The sequence below is a fragment of the Coloeus monedula genome, assembly GCF_965178545.1.
Source record: "Coloeus monedula genome assembly, chromosome: W".
Classification (NCBI taxonomy): Eukaryota; Metazoa; Chordata; class Aves; order Passeriformes; family Corvidae; genus Coloeus; species Coloeus monedula.
In genome coordinates this window covers 28,585,763-28,603,158 of record NC_138821.1, presented here as the reverse complement: position 1 = coordinate 28,603,158, position 17,396 = coordinate 28,585,763, and the positions used below count along the sequence as shown (strand labels likewise).

At 40.3% G+C, this 17,396-nt stretch overlaps 1 protein-coding gene across 3 annotated transcripts in view; it reads right to left on the bottom strand.

Annotated features, from left to right (window-relative positions):
• Window positions 1-2,762: 2,762 nt before the first annotated feature.
• The window catches only part of LOC309584580 (protein fem-1 homolog C-like), a 30,393-nt gene continuing 15,759 nt past the window's right edge, over window positions 2,763-17,396 (bottom strand). For all 3 annotated transcript variants that reach the window (XM_082300670.1, XM_082300669.1, XM_082300671.1), the window contains exon 3: window positions 2,763-7,260. In XM_082300670.1, coding sequence (XP_082156796.1) covers window positions 5,951-7,260 — 1,310 coding nt within the window. In that variant the 3' untranslated portion in view covers window positions 2,763-5,950. The remainder of the gene's footprint in view (window positions 7,261-17,396) is intronic.

The window sequence follows — 17,396 nt, the reverse complement described above, 5'->3', positions numbered from 1 at the left end:
TTCAGTACAAGTCCCTAGTACCACAAGAACCACTTCATGTTAGGGTGACCAAAAAGGCTTCTCCCAGGATGCTTGTTCTGTTATGTTAATCTATCCCAGTTTGAATTCCCCAGTTGGCTGTTGGCCTCTACCCCTCGTCACTCCCCCAGAGTTTCCCCATTGGTCCCCGTTCCCTAGTCCTGCTTTTTCCCCGCCCCCAGATAAAACTGTGAGCTTTGGGATAATGTTCATATTTGCCTCTGCAACCTTCGACAGTGTAGAAGCAATAAATGCTCCTGCCAGAACGCATGCAAATACCCTTCTTGACTCTTTGCTACTGACTATAATACTGAACCCACCCGTGCTTCTGTGGGCACACGTGGGACCCCACGGAGCCGGGCAGCGACAGTATTAGGACTGGATGATCTTAAAGGTGTTTACCAGCCTACATGCTTATATGATTATAAGTCATCACAGCTGGAGGAACTTCTGCACAAAGAGAATCGGAGAGAGTTGGAAAATTCAGAAAACCAGATTTTACATAGTGTGCTGATTTGGGCACAGTCTAGTTTTAAGTAGCAGGGAAAGGCCACAGAAGTGGCTTCTGTGAGAAGCTGCTGGAAGCTTCTAGCATGTCCAGCAGAGCCAATCATGCTGCTGGCCCAATTAGAGAGGTTGGTAATGCCTCTGTGATGACATATTTAAGAAAATCAGCGTGCGCGCAGTTTCTTCCACGGGTGGCAAGCTGCTGCTGCTGGGACATCCCGGCGCAGCAGGCAGCAATGCGCCACCATTGCCGCCATCATTTTGGCACAGCCCGTGGCAAACTTCGCCTGCCTGGCTGCCCTTAGCTAGCTGTACCATGGGCAGAAGGGCAGGGGCGGCGGTGGTGGCTTCCCTTTCTCGGCAGCAGCAACCACCCACACAGTGGCAGCAGGGGCCACGTGGCCAGCAGCAGAAACATGGCGAGCGATTCCCCAACACGGAACTTAGACAAGATCAACCTCTCGGCACTGCGAGATGCTGCAAAAATATTTGAATTTGTGAAACTTGTTGACAATGATACCTATGAGCAGCAATTTTTCTTTTAGTCGGAGAAAGAGGAGGAAGTGAGAACATGTGGAGAAAGACAACATAGCAGCACCAAGGTCAGTGAAAAGAAAGAGGGGAAGGAGGTGCTCCAAACGTCGGAGTCGAATTTCTTCTGCAAGCCGTGATGAGGACTACGGTGAAACAAACTGTCCCCCTGTAATCCATGAAGTCCACAGGGAGTGCAGAAATCCACTTGTGGCCCGTGGAAAAGGTGCCCATGCCGGAGTGAGTGGAGGCCAGAAAAAGCTGTAATCCAGTGGGAGACCCGAAGAGAGAGAGGGCCCCTGCTTCCAGAGATAGAGAAGGAGGGCTCTTGCTTCCAAACTAGAGCAGCCTATCCTTAAAAGACAGCACCCCGTGGACCAGTGACCCACGTCACAGCAGTTCTGGGAAAACTGTTTTACTTGTGGGAGGGACTCACAGCATAGCAGGAAAAAAAAAAGACTTCTCTCCCTGAGTGAACTGAAAAAGTTCTCAAGTAATGAAGTGACCAACCCCATCCCCCACACCCTGTCTCCCTGCGCTGTCGGTGGGAAGGAGGGAGGGGCTGGAAGGAAAAAGGTGTTTTAAAGGCTTATTTTACTTCTCATTATCCTCCTCTGACTGTTAATAATAAATTTACTTTAAATTTGAGCCTATTTTGCCCTTATAATGTTTTCTCCCAATCCTTATCTCAACTCATGAGCCCTTCATTTTTTTCCCCTCCTCTGCTCAGCTATAGCAGGAGAGTGAGTGAACAGTTTTCGTGGGTGCCTGGCGTTTTAACCAGTGTCAAACCATGACACATAGGCATAGTTTAGATAGCCCATCAGACACTTCCAGACTAAACATCTATCATCATCTGCAACTACAGAGAGCTGAATAATGATGTAATTCCAATTCTTTGTTTCCTAATTAAGAGAATCTATACTTGATTCAGTAAGTCATCTATGTAACAATTATTTTGCCATGAAAGCTCTGGACCAGTTTTCCTCATCCAGTGCCTCAGCTTGATGCTGTTTGTTACCAATTAAGAATCAATCTAAATAAACTCTGAAATGACGTGTACACTGCCTTTTAAATATGACTACTGTGTGTAACTATAACGATCTCAAAATTCTTATGCTGATGTTCTACAGAACAGAAGACTTTTGAAGACCTCTTTAATAAGAATCTTAACATAATTCTCTCATCCTGGAAGTATTTTTTTCTCTTTTTACATAATGGAAGCAATAGGTAAGAGACTTCAAAAGCTATTAAATAAAATTGTGCAACTTTCTTGGAAAAGTGTCTATTGCTTATTTATTACAAGATCTTGCTAGTTTTATTTATGCTATAAACAAACACAACTATGTTTTAACAGAGTTAATAGCATGCCCAAATGCATTTTCTAGAAAAACTGTGAAAGTCTCTTGCATCCTCTAGTTTAAGCCTTTTCCTTACTACTGCCCATCACCAGAATTCAAAGGTTTGGTTGGAGGATAGTAAGAGAATGAAACACGATAGTATGTTTAAGGTATAATAATTAACAAGAAGATCAAAGCCTAAATCTGTAGCATTCACATTTAACTATTCATACTTAAATGAAAAAGAGGTCCAGCAACCAGTATTACAGTAACCCTGAAGAAAACAGATATATGGACTCAGACAGGTGTTATCCAGAGCATATTTTTAATGTAATCTGCATTTAGAGCCTAAAAAGAGTAAGAGTAGAGAAATATATTTGTTATTCCTTTTTTTTTTTTTTACATTATTATTTAAGCTAATTTTAAAAAGAAAATGCAGTATTTCAATATATGGACTTGATATATTTAGAGTTTATAATTCAAATATTTCAATCACATGGAATTTCTCTGCACAGGAAGTCTGTGATATAATGGAATACAAAGAGTTAGTTAAAACCAAATAAACAATAACTTTTCATTCTGCTCACTGAGGGTTCAACAGTTCATCCTCATGATATGCATCCTCATGCTATGAGTCATCCTCATAGCAAAGAGATTTGAACAATGTAAAATAAACTATATTTAAGTCTAGCATGTCTCCATCACATTCCTCAAAGTTACTTTGAAGCATTAAATACCACTTCATTGTAGTCACAGAACACAGAAATTAGTGTTAAGTCTTTGTACTCACATTTGTCAATATTTGAGAGTATAAAAGACATTCCACTCTATAATTCAAAGAACAAGGAAGCTGTTTCCAGAGTAGTCATATCCTGTCACTATTAACTAGCAGTTGATGTAAAACTGAGAAGAGGCATATGTCTTTCCTATTAAGGTTTTTATTCTTTCTTAATACTTCAGTAAGAATTTTGCTATAGCATTCCATTCCTTCTATAAGATAGTGCTTTATAAAAGTGAAAAGAGTTTAATTTCAAACAATTTCAAAAAAGTTGGTAAAATAGAATTTTTGGTATTTAGGTAATATATAAAAATACCTCCTATCCAAGGACTCTTGCAGAGTATGCATGGAAAAAATAACCACACTATTGCCTTGCATTTTAAAAAGTGCTTTCTACCATGTGCTTAACAATCAGAACCTCGGAGATACTACAGACAGCTGGAATCATGTTACTGACATAAGCAATATAAAAATAGGAATATAATTTATAATTTGATAAGAACAGCTTTTTCATTTTTTCTTTTTTACCACAGTAATTTTCATCTTCCTGGCTGAAGTATTTCAGTGGAAGCCCAGGAAGAGTGCTTTGAGTATTTATTTTAAAAAAATCCAATTTCAGATGTTTCAACAAGCAAGGGGGTATCAATATCCTTGTCTTTAAAAATGCATACCTGCAAATTATTTAATCAATTTTTATATCTATTTCACCCCCACAGAGCATACATTTTTTTCCTCAATGTTCTCAATATCTTTATGGGTTGACAACTTGGGTGCAATGTAGTTTAATCATTACAAATCAGAAAAAAAATCAGCCAATTTAATACAAGTTTACTGCTGCAGATTTGCAAGAGAAACAAATAGGATTTTCTTATACACAGAATTTCATACAATATAGGTATACCATGGGACAAACACATGAAAGTGGTTTCAAAATAAGAGTTTGAAAGTGGCAATATACAAACAGCATTACTTTCAACATATCTTTGTTTAAAAGTATTACAATATTTTCCCCAAGAATGGCTAAACTTGTTGGCTCCACACTGAATACTAAGAGAAAACCCAAAACAGCCAAGAAGCGAGGATGAACTTTTTTTAATATATACTCTTTTATACTCTCAATACATTCTTCATCAACTTAAATCACAAAAGAAAAATACTCCAACAACAAATTTTAAAAAACCCTCCTAAATAATTTTCCTTTTTATCTACTTAATTTGACTTTTAAATATCTCTATCACAAATAAAAGCTTTAATCAACTTGTTGAGTTTCTGGAGCAAGAAACCCATTTACTGCCCATCACTGAAATGAAACACCAAGTCAACAATCTTCAATATGCTGGAATATTAAATTTGCAGGTAAACTGTATTCTACTCAACACAAATTAATTTCACTTAGATATTTGCAGGGCTAATGTGCCATAACAAATTCTACTATTGATCAACCGTAAAGTGCTGAATTATATTAAATACCTGAATCTCACTCTCCTTTATGAAATTCTTTTATAGATTCTTATCAAGTCAAAAGAGCCCTTTCTGTTGTAAAAGTTAAGCTATTATGCAAATATTATAAAAATAGGTAAGTTTAATTAGGAACTATATATACATACAACAAACTGCTTTTTCTTAAGTACAGCTGACATAATAAGAGATAGAAAAAACATGCATTTAAAAGATATTTAAAATTAAGAAGAGGAGACACTGCTATAGAATTTATATTACTCTGCCATACGGCCATTTACTATGTTATAATGATACTGGTGATGCCTATATTTCTGGACTGATAAGCATCACACCACCAATGTGTTTTAGTTTCTTTTGTAGCTAAAGAAGTTGATTTGCAAATTTAAACTATGGCATACACTCTAATGAGAAATAGATGAAATGTATAATTAAGTTTCTGGTTCAACTTTGAACAAGCTTTACATCTAGTCACATAACCAACACAAGCAAGACATTAGTGTAAAAGGGAAGCTGTCAGTTGTACATGATGAGTACTCGTTCCCTAACTGCATGATGTGAGAGAACAATTATCAGATTAAAAGTTCAAGTGGATTAACATGAGAACAAGAGATATTTTCTTCTCCCAAACTTAGCTTACTTCCAGAGGATCAACAAGAAAGCAACATCAGTTACAGCTAGAATAAAAAAGTTAAACCCCAGTTCAGAAAGATGATATGTAGGTCCAAAATTTGTAATGCTATGAAGGCAGCATTGTCAAAAAGAGCTCCAAACAAAACTGCAAATCAAAATGGGCATTTAAGTTGAAATTGGCCAACTGCTGCATAGAATTGTTCACCACAGTCACAATTAAGTCAGTGCATAGAGAAGATAAAAAGCACTTATGGTAGTTGTAAATGTTAACAAGTCCATAGAAAAAGAACAGAGTAAAAGTAGAAATGCTCAAGCAAAACCAAAAAAGATGACCCTCCAACTGTATAAAATCCACACAACAGCTGTAGTAAAAAGAAATCAGTGGAAAATACCCAACTCAGTCCTAAACACCTGACAGGAAAAAAAGACTGGCATAGGCAAGCCTATGGCAAACAATTTTAAGAGTCTAAATATAGCACTATATTTCTAAATAATCCACAAAATATAATGTATGGGATATTCAAATATTGGTTAACCAACTCTGCAGATGCAATTCTAACATCGCTTTAGAAAATGAGAGCAAGATGGAGCAAACTAAAGGAATACTGATATATTGCAACAGTGCACAAGAAAAACATTGTCACCAAGTCATGCTTCAACAACAGCACTCTGTGACTGCACACTATTATCTATGGAGCAAAACAAATTTCTCTAGCTTTTCAGGGATGTGCCCTGCATAGCATATGTTATGATTCACTATAACACGAGCAGCAAGACATTGCAATGTAGTATAGTTTATAGGATGGATTAAGTTTTTTGCTATTTTCTTCTCATCCAGTAGATCGCTAGCAGTTTGTTTATGCAAGTTTGTGGCATCAAAGTGTGAACCTGACTTGATAAGAAAATTCATTATGCCTGGATGGTTGTTCAGTGCAGCAATATGTAAAGGACTGTTGTTATCAGCGTCTCTGACATTTATATTAGCACCACATTCCACCAGGATAGCAGTAACTTGTAGAGAGGGGAATTTACAAACTGGGTAGCGACCCACACATGTAGTATTCTTGTCAACAGCAAGGTGAAGTGGACTGAAGTTATTCTTCCCTCTAGGCTGAAGCTTAAGAAACTTATAAATAGTCTGTTTCTTAAAATGCTCCTGTTCTGAGGTGCAAGGTACTTTTTCCAACAAACAAATTAAATGCAAAATGATAGAAAGTGCTTTGTTCAGCTGTATTGGATCAGAAGGGCACTGGATTTGTTTCATGGCCCGCTCTATTTCGAGTACACTTTTGCATAGTATACCCATTAGATCATCAAATGTGACAGTAGTGCCTAGCAGGCCTTTTGCCCTGTCCTGCAGCATGAAGGAGAAGAGTTCAGCAAATGATAGCAAACTGCTGGCTGTCATAGGGCTCAGTGGATCTAGATTGCTCTGCTGCATGTCCAAAGCGTATTTCCATAAGTTGATGCATCGTTTAAAGTTTCCAGAGTCTGCATAGACAGCACCTCTGTATCTAATATAGTAGGATGTATCTGGATGAGAAGGACCAAGAATACGTTCTCTAATTAATAGTGCTTGCATTCTCATCTCATCAGGATCTGCAATAAGATTTTCTAGCTCTTCTGAGCTGTTTACCTCTTTAGCATAATCATAGGCCATAATTAGTGTTTGCGGCACAGGTTTCTTCAGGATACTAATCCTATCATTGTATCTCATTTCCATAGCTCGCTTCCAGTATTTCAAAGCACCAAGCAGATCTCTCTTTTTGTCCACAAATGTTGCTCCTAGAAGTTCCAGAGCATTTATACATTCTATCTTACTTGTCTGTTCATGTTGGGCCAGGAAATCCACAATATTTGTGTGGCCTGTCACACTGGCTGACAGAAGAGGAGTCATTCCATAGCCATCCTTTTCCATCTTAGCACAATACTTGAGAAGCATCTTCATGATCTCTAAACTTCCAGATTCTGCACAGTCATGTAATGCCGTGTTTCCTAGCAAAAGAAGAAAAACAATTACATTAATCATAATCAACTTATTAGTCCAGATATCACCACACTAATAGGTTAAAAAAATCTGTTTTGACATCTACAAACTATGAAAGGCTTAAATGACAAGTTAAAAACATTCAAGATCTGATTAAAACATCAAGGCTACCACACAGTTATACAAACCAAAATGCTTGACATTATTACCCAAAAGAAATAAACAGATTTTAAGGACACGTCTCATTATTCAAAACTTAAACCAGAATTCTCTACCACGTGAGAAATTTTGTATCTGCTTTCAAGTATAAAACAGAAACCTAAGCTTGCCATCTTAAGTGGTTATATTTTCCTGTCTTCCCTTGTCAAATTTTCTTCATCCCTATCTCCATCCACAATAAAGAAAAAAATCTGTATAAAAATTAAAGCTGTGCTAACTCAACATTGGCCTTGCTCACCTCTCTACTGTACCTCTTCCTCTCTATTTCATCCAAAGCCTTTAATTAAAGTGTTCCAAGGTAATAATTGTACATAAAGGCAAATACAGCTCATCACAACAGGCCCTTCATATCAGCTGGGGCCTCAGGGACTGCCAGAATATTCTGAGAGACTGACTTATTTTGTCAAGCCTATGTATACACACAGACAAACTATTTCTAGTACTTTATTAGGTCTTTATTCTGAAGTCCCACATAAACCCCTCCTCTGCTCAGGATTCCCAAAAGCTAAAAAAAAAACCCCCGAGCCCCTAAACCCAAACAATGCCTTCAGCACGCAACATGCAGTCATTTGTCTTATAAGTCTTATCATTTACATTAAGATTATTCCTCATGAAGAGAACATGCGATATCATGCTAAAAGTATTCAGGTGGCACTCACACTATGTGGTGAAATTTCCAGCAAGCACTAATGCCAACTGACTGAAAAACATTTGTAGCAAACTAAAAAGAAAACATTGGACACCACAGTTAAATATCAAACTACTATGCTTCAAGTAGAAGAAAGTTTTGCTTAAGACCATACATGAATAGTTCATTGGGGGAGACAGGAAGATGGACAACCAATAACTCTCTCCATCCTCCCCAACATAATAAAGCCTCTTGGGGGGTTTATTGCCTTTCAAATGACACAATTTAAACCTAGCTTCTTTTTCATATATACTACAGATTCAGGCATACCAACTTTTCAGCCTCCCACTACATTAACATGAAAATAATTAACAGCACACCCATGTAAGAATCCCACCCTCCCACTCCCGAATTAAAATGTCTTATACCACTAGCCTTGCAAATTCTGGTTTACTGGCTATCAGACCATCAGTATCTGTTATATCATCAGCAAGTTTCCACATCCTCAAGTCAGAGAACCTTTTTCCAAGGACTCTGTACATTCATAGTAATCTGATTTGGCTTTTAAAAAGTTCAGAAAGTTTCGTAAACTTTCTCATTTGCATTTTTGGCAGGCTTTTTTCTATAACAACAAGACACTGATTTGCAGTGGCCTTTTCTTTGGATTTTTAGATCTATAAACAGAACTGAAGTAGGTAGGGAAAGAAATCAATAGGGTTGAAATCTTCAGCTGATGTTTGGGAAAAGTGCATTTTGTAGGTATACAGTCTCCTAATTTCAATGATTTAGCTTAGACTTACCTTAGTACATTTTCTTAATGTACTTCCCCTCCCCCCCGGCTGTTATCTCTAGAATGTGCAGTTTACATTAGAGTGTGTAGCCAGCAAAACTCAAATTAGTTCCTAAAGTGTGCCTGAGATTTATCTAAAAAGCTGAACAGGGCATCAAAATAAACTGAAAAGCCAAGGAAGACACTCCACACAAAGCAGCACCCAAAATTATCTGTTAGATCAATACTCATGAAACTAAAACCAGGTCTTAAAAGGAAGTGAATTTCAGTCTCAAATACCCTAGGCAATCTTTGTCACTAATGGGGAATTAAATCAGTGACAGGAGCTTGATCAATACACAGGTCTGGTCACACTAAAGTTTCTAGGGAGACCAACAAAATCTCCAGTCATAGGAACAGATATTTTTCCAAATTTAGGTGCATTAAAAGTTTGGTTGGTCAACTGCAGTTTATTAACTAAAATTCCTTCTTTTTTATTACGCAAAACTGTTCATACCTCCAGATTGACAAGCATGAGATCTTTAAATTTCTAAGATGAAAAGAGAACAAAAGCAGACAAATACACGTAACTAGCTTGCCAATACACAGACATGTTGGAACCCTGGGTTTAGAGAATTTAGGTTTCTGGGATATAATAACATATATATGTAACAATATGGAGGGGTTTGGGTGTGGATTTGTTCTTCTTCTTTTCTCCTTCTTCTTCACAAATCTGGCTGTTCTGGTATTGGGTCAAAAAATCTGCACTGCGGGTCATGAATATATAGTTATTGGATTATAAATAAAAACATATTAGTTAGCATTTCATAATTAGTTGAGTTGGACTTTAAATGGCCTTGGAAGTTAGAACTCGGGGCCATTTTCCACCTTGTTACCTAAGAGGCTGTGCTATAGATAAGAAAATAATAAACATCAATTAGAAGAAAAGCCTGGCGTCTCCTGCGTTTCAATCCAAACTCTGAGTAAAAGAACTCGCGATTCAGAGACAAAACAAAACCAGAGAAAATTACCAATTGGTGCCCCGTGTGAGGACTCAGAATTTGGACTTCCCTGAAGAGACAAAAGGAAAAAGAAGAAAAAGCAACTTCGAGCTGGAAAAGATAGAAGACTATTCCCCGGGGGAAAAAAAAAAAAAAAAGAAAAAGGATCCCAGACATTCCTAATTGCTGGTGAAAGGAACCAGAACCGCCCTGCTGGACGGCTGTGGAACCGGAGGATACTGAGGAGAACTTCTAATTATCTCGGTCATCCCTAGCGGCTGCTGAAAGGAAGCAGGACCGGACCGGTCACAGTCCCAGAAAAGAGGGAACCAACAAGGATCTCTGACGGCACAGTCAGGTATGATCTTTATGCTTCAGGGTTAATTCTTAATTCATAATGGGAAAAGTTATGTCAAAATCGCAGAGAGACGCACTTAACAAGCTAGAATCTATGATAAAAGAACACCCTATATCTGTACCTAAAGAACAGTTAAGAGATCTTATATCTTGGATTGATCAGGAATTTCCTAATACTGATCCAAATTTGCTTTTTACACCGTATCTCTGGGACTCTGTACATCTAAGATTATATAGTGCAGGCTCCCGTGGAGATGGTCCAGCTACAAAGCTTCTTCCCATGTGCAGAGTAGTACATGAAGTTTTAGCAAACAAACATCAGATAGAACAACGCAGCGAAATGCTGGCAGCTTCTCACAGCGACACAGCTTGCGCGCAGCCTCTGCAGCCCGCACAGGAGGGGAAGGGGGCCCCGCCTCCTCCTCAGCCGGCGGGAGCTAAAACTCTGGAACAGAAGGAGTTTGTAACAGATCGCGAGCTACCCGAAATGCTAAACACAATTGCCAGCGCAGCAGATACAGCAAAAGCGAAGCAGATAACAGAGGGGGTGCAGGGAAGCCCGGGTTCGTCCCTGGTCGATTCGCGAACTGCGGCGCGGACAGACCCGGGGCTGAAGCAGTTAAAACAACAAAAGTCATCCCAAACAAGTGAGAGAGAAGCAGAACGTGATCCTTTACTCGTTGCTGTGGCGCGTGGTTCCCCTCAGTTGCCTGCTTTTATGCAAAATGCTGCAGAATCCATCCTTAGGGATCTGTTCCGAGACTTCCTGCTACAGTTCAGAGACTTGTGATTCCTACAAAATGGCGGTGCGCAGCTCACTTCCGCAGTACAACAAAATGGCGGCGCCCTAGTCACTTCCGTAAATAATGCCCATATACTTCCGCCTCCGCCATCTTGTGACCAACAAGTTGCTTATCCTCCAGCTGCAGCGCCACCTGTGGCCGCTTCTATTATTGCACCCTCAAATAGATAAAATAAACAGACACAAACACAACCAAATTTCTGCACAAGAGAAGAAAACATGAATGCAGCTTTGAAGCCAGAAGGACAAACATCTTTACAAGGCATAAATCCACAAAATACAAACAATCTACAGAATGCAAATAGAGAATCAGCTGCATTTTCTCCTAATTTAAGAGTATTTTCAAACAATAATCCAGGTAATTCTTCAGAAAATACACCTAACTTTACCAACTGGACAGAGATTAGAAGAAAGGCATTGAAGGAAGAGGATTTCAATATGGCAACAACAGGAATGATAGTGATGCCAATAAGATATGGTAGAAAGAATGCAAATCCCAAATGGATTCCACTGACACACGACATCATCAAAGACTTGAGACAAGCGATTAAAGACAGTGGTTTAGGTTCTCCATATTTCAAACAACTATTGAAAGGCACCTTCAGTAACTACGATTTGGTGCCTTATGACTGTAAATACATAGCATCTATGGTCCTGACAGATTCACAATATATACTATGGGAAGTCAAATGGAGAAGAGCTCTCACCAAATTGATAGAGACTTACACTGGAGGCGTGAATGCAGCTCTTACATTAGCAGAAATAGCAGGTGATGCTCCCCACGACAAACCAGAAGACCATGCGGACTTGCCTCAAGAAGTGATTTCAGACATCAAAGCAGCTCGGAAGGCAATTCTGCAAATTCAACCTACTAGAATCCCAGAGGGCATTTATACTGAAGTAAAACAAGGAGTATCTGAATCATTCAGTTCTTTTGTAGACTGCCTTGCTCAAGCAATAGAAAGACAATGCAGTGATGAAGTGGCACATCCCCCATCTGCTACAAAGTCTTGCTTTTGCTAATGCAAACAAAGAATGCAAGCACTTAATCCAGTGCCTTACCAGATCCACAGCCAACCTTGCCTCAAATGATAGAGGCCTGCAGCAAGATAGGCACTCCTCAACATATAGCAGTAATACAAGTGAACGTCTATGGGGAACAACTTGGGAAAGCCCTCGAAGCAGCAGATCAAAGGCTTGCAAAAACCCTTGCTGCTCTCCATGTAACTCCTCATTAAGACGATTCCGCAGAAGTGATGGCAGCAGAACTGAGTCTCATAATCTGAAGGTCATGAGTTTGATTTCTTAGCGATTTTTCTTACCCTACAGATCTCCCAAAACAATTTTCACAACACTTGTTTCAGAACACTTGCTCTTTTGCAGAACCAAATCCGCCAATAATCACACATTTTTCCAACAGCACACATGCAAAATTAAAGGAAAAGCCTTTAGTTCTTATTAGAAATCCAGAAACAGGACAAATCGATGGTCCATTCCCACTAATAACCTGGGGCAAAGGGTTTGCTTGTGTTTCTACAGGTACAGGACCCAGGTGGCTTCCTGCGAAGAACATGAAGCCATACCACACGCAGAAACATGTTGACAACTCCACAAGTAAAGAAGCAAGCACACAGACGTGAACTGCAAAAAGACTGCAGCTGATGATAAACATCTTTTATCCCACATACAGAAGCTGTGAACTTTGGGTTTTGTGCCAGTATAATAGTGTGGGAATTGTTGGTATCATAAAGCTTTGTTGGCAAGTATGTGGTGTGGATCGTGTTACGATTCAGAATTACATTTGAAGTGTAAGGCCATTGAAATTTTAATTATATTAGGTCCAAATTTGTGAAATTGAATGCAAAAGAAATAACTTTCGTGCCTTACGTTTGGCTTGTCCCAGAACAAGATTGAAAAAAGAAAACAAAGAAAAACATGAAACTAAATCAGGTATCATACTTGTGGCCTTATTATTTCATTGTTTGCCTTAAGTAACATGATCCTGCCTGTGAGTCAACCAAAAACCAATGTTTGGGTGACCTTAGCCAATGCCTCAGGCTTGGATACCATTTGTTTGACTTATTCAAGTCCAGAAAAGCCTTTCTCAACCTACTTGGTCGGATTACCAGTAGACAATTGGCCAATACCAAAAAATGTATCTTCAGATCTTTCATGATTCTTCACGAATCCCACAGAGGAATGGGGTGTCTAGACTAAATTTCTCCCTGAAACACCCTATGAACCTCAAGAATTGGAAATCTTTGGCTCAGTAAAAATGGATCAAAGATCTCATAAAAATGGGAGGCCTAATTATAGTTGTTATCCTTCCCATTTTCCCCCTTATGCCGTGTTTGTTCTCCTTTCTGCAAAGGGCCCTGCAGAGGACCACAAACACTGCATTTCAGGTTGAAAAACAATTAGAAGAAGGTTTTGCCAAACTCAAAGTTGAAAGAGGATCATGGTTGGATGATCTGTTTGATTGGTTGAGCCTTGCTTCATTATGGAGAGAGCTTTTGAAATTGGGCATGTATGTTTTGATTGTCATTATAGTCATCATGGTACTTGTACCTTGTCTACTTCAGTGTACCGACAATGGTCCAACAAAGCAGCTAAAGCAGTGTTCATGGTTCAAACAGGAGGGGGAGATGTTGGAACCCTGGGTTTAGAGAATTTAGGTTTCTGGGATATAATAACATATATATGTAACAATATGGAGGAGTTTGGGTGTGGATTTGTTCTTCTTCTTTTCTCCTTCTTCTTCACAAATCTGACTGTTCGGATACTGAGTCAAAAAACCCGCACTGCGGGTCATGAATATATAGTTATTGGATTATAAGTAAAAACATATTACTTAGCATTTCATAATTGGTTGAGTTGGACTTTAAATGGCCTTGGAAGTTAGAACTTGGGGTTATTTTCCACCTTGTTAACTTGGAGGCACGCTCTGTGCAGCTGTGCTATAGATAAGAAAATAATAAACATCAATTAGAAGAAAAGTCTGGCAACTCCTGCGTTTCAATCCGAACTCTGAGTAAAAGAACTCATGATTCAGAGACAAAACGAAAACAGAGAAAATTAACACAGACACGTTATAAGTCATCTTGTTGTGCTGGAAAAAGCCTAGTAAAAACTGTTCTGGTTTGGTCAAATTTAGAAATACATCCTCTGAGAGAAGGCACAACCACCCCTCCCCCACCAGGTTCAGGAAAAATAAATTTTCCTCAAAGGAAAGTGAAAGAGATAAAACTATTTATTTAACAAACACACAGGAAAAGGATAATAATGCTAAATAATAAAACCCCTCGCCCTGCTGAGAGAAACCTGGGAAAATTTCAGAGTCCTTCCACAGATCTCTCTCTCCCTCTCCTTGGAGCTGGGATGGGGTGGTGGGCCCACCTCCAGGGCCAAGGCCTCGGTGGAAAGTCCTCCCGATGTATTCTGATGTTGAAACCGTCCAGCAGAGAGAAAAGGAAAAATAAACGAAGTCCCAGGAAAAACAAAAGTTCAACTCTCTGAAGGAAAAAGAGCTGAGGAAAAAACTGCCGAAAGCTGGCTGGAAAGAAAAGCAAGCCGGGTGCTTTCCTTCCTCCTGCTCTCCTTCTGCAGCTGAAAAAAAAGTCTCTATCTCTGTGTGACCTTGAACAAGTGGCAAACTGCTTTGAAAAAGTTTTGCTCAGTTTTTCCTACCTCCTCTCAGGCTCAGTTTAAAGGCATAGAAAGGCACAAAAATTAATTTCTGGGCATAGGGCAGCGATATGGGATACACATCATAAAGTCACCCCAAGACATTCCACCCCTTATCCCGTATCGTTGGCTCAATGCCCAAACTAAGATATTCTAATTCTACACACACATTAATACATACATATATATATACACAACTATATACGAACAGTGACAGTGACCCTAAGCAAGCAGTGGTATACAGGCATTTCACACTACAGGTGGTTTTCACCCAACAATCAGATCTCCCTGTGGTACACAATGTGTTGTTCCATCTTTCTGCATTACCCACCATATGCAACCAGGTCCCTGAGCAAAGACAACCCCACGGATGGGTTTGTCTGTACTCGAGGCAGAATTTATCCACACAGTCTTTCCTAACAGACCTCTGACATGCACTACTGGGACCTTATCTCCATCTACTGTATGCAGGGATTCAGATTGGGCTGGACCAGCTCTATTGGTGGAACCTCAGGTGTTAACTAACCAGGTGGCCTTTGCTAGATGCTGCTCCCAATTTTTGAAAGTTCCCCCACTTAGTGCCTTCAGGGTGGTTTTCAACAATCCATTGCACTGTTCCACTTTGCCTGCAGCTGGTGCATGGTAAAGGATGTGGTACACCCACTCAATGCCATGTTCTCTAGCCCAGGTGTTAATAAGGCTGTTCTTAAAATGAGTCCCATTATCAGATTCAATTCTCTCAGGGGTACCATGCCTCCAAAGGACTTGCTTTTCAAGGCCTAGGATGGTGTTACGGGCTGTAGCATGAGGCACAGGGTAGGTCTGCAGCCATCCAGTGGTGGCTTCTACCATTTTGAGCATGTAGCGCTTGCCTTGGCGTGTTTGAGGCAGTGTGAGGTAATCAACCTGCCAGGCCTCCTCCTACTTGTATTTGGACCACTGCCCACCATACCACAGGGGCTTCACCCGCTTGGCCTGCTTGATCGCAGCGCATGTCTCACAGTCATGGATCACCTGGGAGATACTGTCCATGGTTAGATCCACCCCTCGATCTCATGCCCACCTATAGGTGGCATCTCTGCCTTGATAACCGGAGGCATCATGGGCCCATCGAGCTAGGAACTCCCTTGTGTTTCCAGCCCAAATCTATCTGTGACACTTCTATCTTTGCAGCTTGATCTACTTGCTTGTTGTTTTGGTGTTCCTCATTAGCCCTACTCTTGGGGACATGGGCATCTACATGGCAGACTTTCACAACCAGCTTTTTTACTCGGGCAGCGATGTTTTTCCACTCTTCAGCAGCCCAGATTGGTTTTCCCCTATGCTGCCAATTATATTTTTCCCACTTTTCTAGCCATCCCCATAGAGCATTGGCTACCATCCATGAATCAGTGTAGAGGTAGAGCTTTGGCCACTTCTCTCTTTCATCAATGTCCAGGGCCAGTTGAACAGCTGTTGGGGAAGATGAAACAGGAAAGCCTTATAAATATGATTGCCTGACAAAAGATTTTGGGAATATGAAAATTACAGGCGACATCGAAATGAAAGCCATTTTTGAAATACCAAGTCTTAGTTACTGAACAACTGGAAAACAATGGTATGGCCGACTGAAGGTAATCCCCTCTTGACTGAACAATACCCTCTGCTTGCAGGCAGGTCCAAGGGTCAGAGCAGACCCTACTAGCTCAGCAGAAGGGGTCCAAAGAGTAGTTTTTAGAAGTTAAGATGTAACACTCTATGGTAATATAAGAACTCTTATAGGCTGTATGTAAATGCTATAGGATTTGTATCTAGTATTAGATTGGTTAGTGACAATTAGAATATTCAGTACAGAAGATGATTTATTGTATTGTAACCAGGACTTCATCACTTCTTCACTCTCATTCCTCTCGCTCTCTCTCTCTCTTTACTTACCCGCTTACTCTCTTGCTCTCTTGGGCCTGCTCAGAGCTGCAGCTGGCAGCTCTAAGCAGTGCCCCTGTACCCACGCCCTTTGCAATAAACCGCATGTTCCAAGATCTGACTTCAGAGATCTCTCATCTCCGTCCCGACCGTCGAACCCACACCCAGTACCCGCAGTCTGGCGCCCAACGTGATTGCCGAACCCACACCCCAAGCTCCTACAAACAGCTTTGAGTTCAGCGAGTTGGCTTGATCCACCTTCTCCTTCAGTAGCTTCTGCAACCCGTCATGTAGGACTCCATACGGCTGCTTTCCACTTTTGTTTCATCTCTACGATGCGACAAGAACCGTCGGTGAAAAGAGCGTAACGTGTGTCTTCTGATGGCAGTTGATTGTATGGTGGAGCTTCTTCAGCGCGTGTCACTTGTCCTTGTTCCTCTTCATCAGTGAGACCAAAGTTTTCACCTTCAGGCCAATTCGTGATTATTTCCAAAATCCCAGGGCGATTCAGTTTTCCAATACAGGCACGCTGTGTGATGAGAGCAATCCATTTGCTCCATGTGTCATTGGTGGCATGGTGGGTAGAGGGAACCTTTGCTTTGAACATCCACCCCAGCACCGATAGTCGGGGTGCCAGGAGGAGTTGTGTCTCAGTGCCAATTACCTCTGAGGTGGCTTGGATTCCTTCATAGGCTGCCACGATTTCCTTCTCTGTGGGAGTGTAGTTGGCTTCAGATCCTCTGTAGCTTCGACTCCAGAATCCAAATGGTCGACCTTGAGCC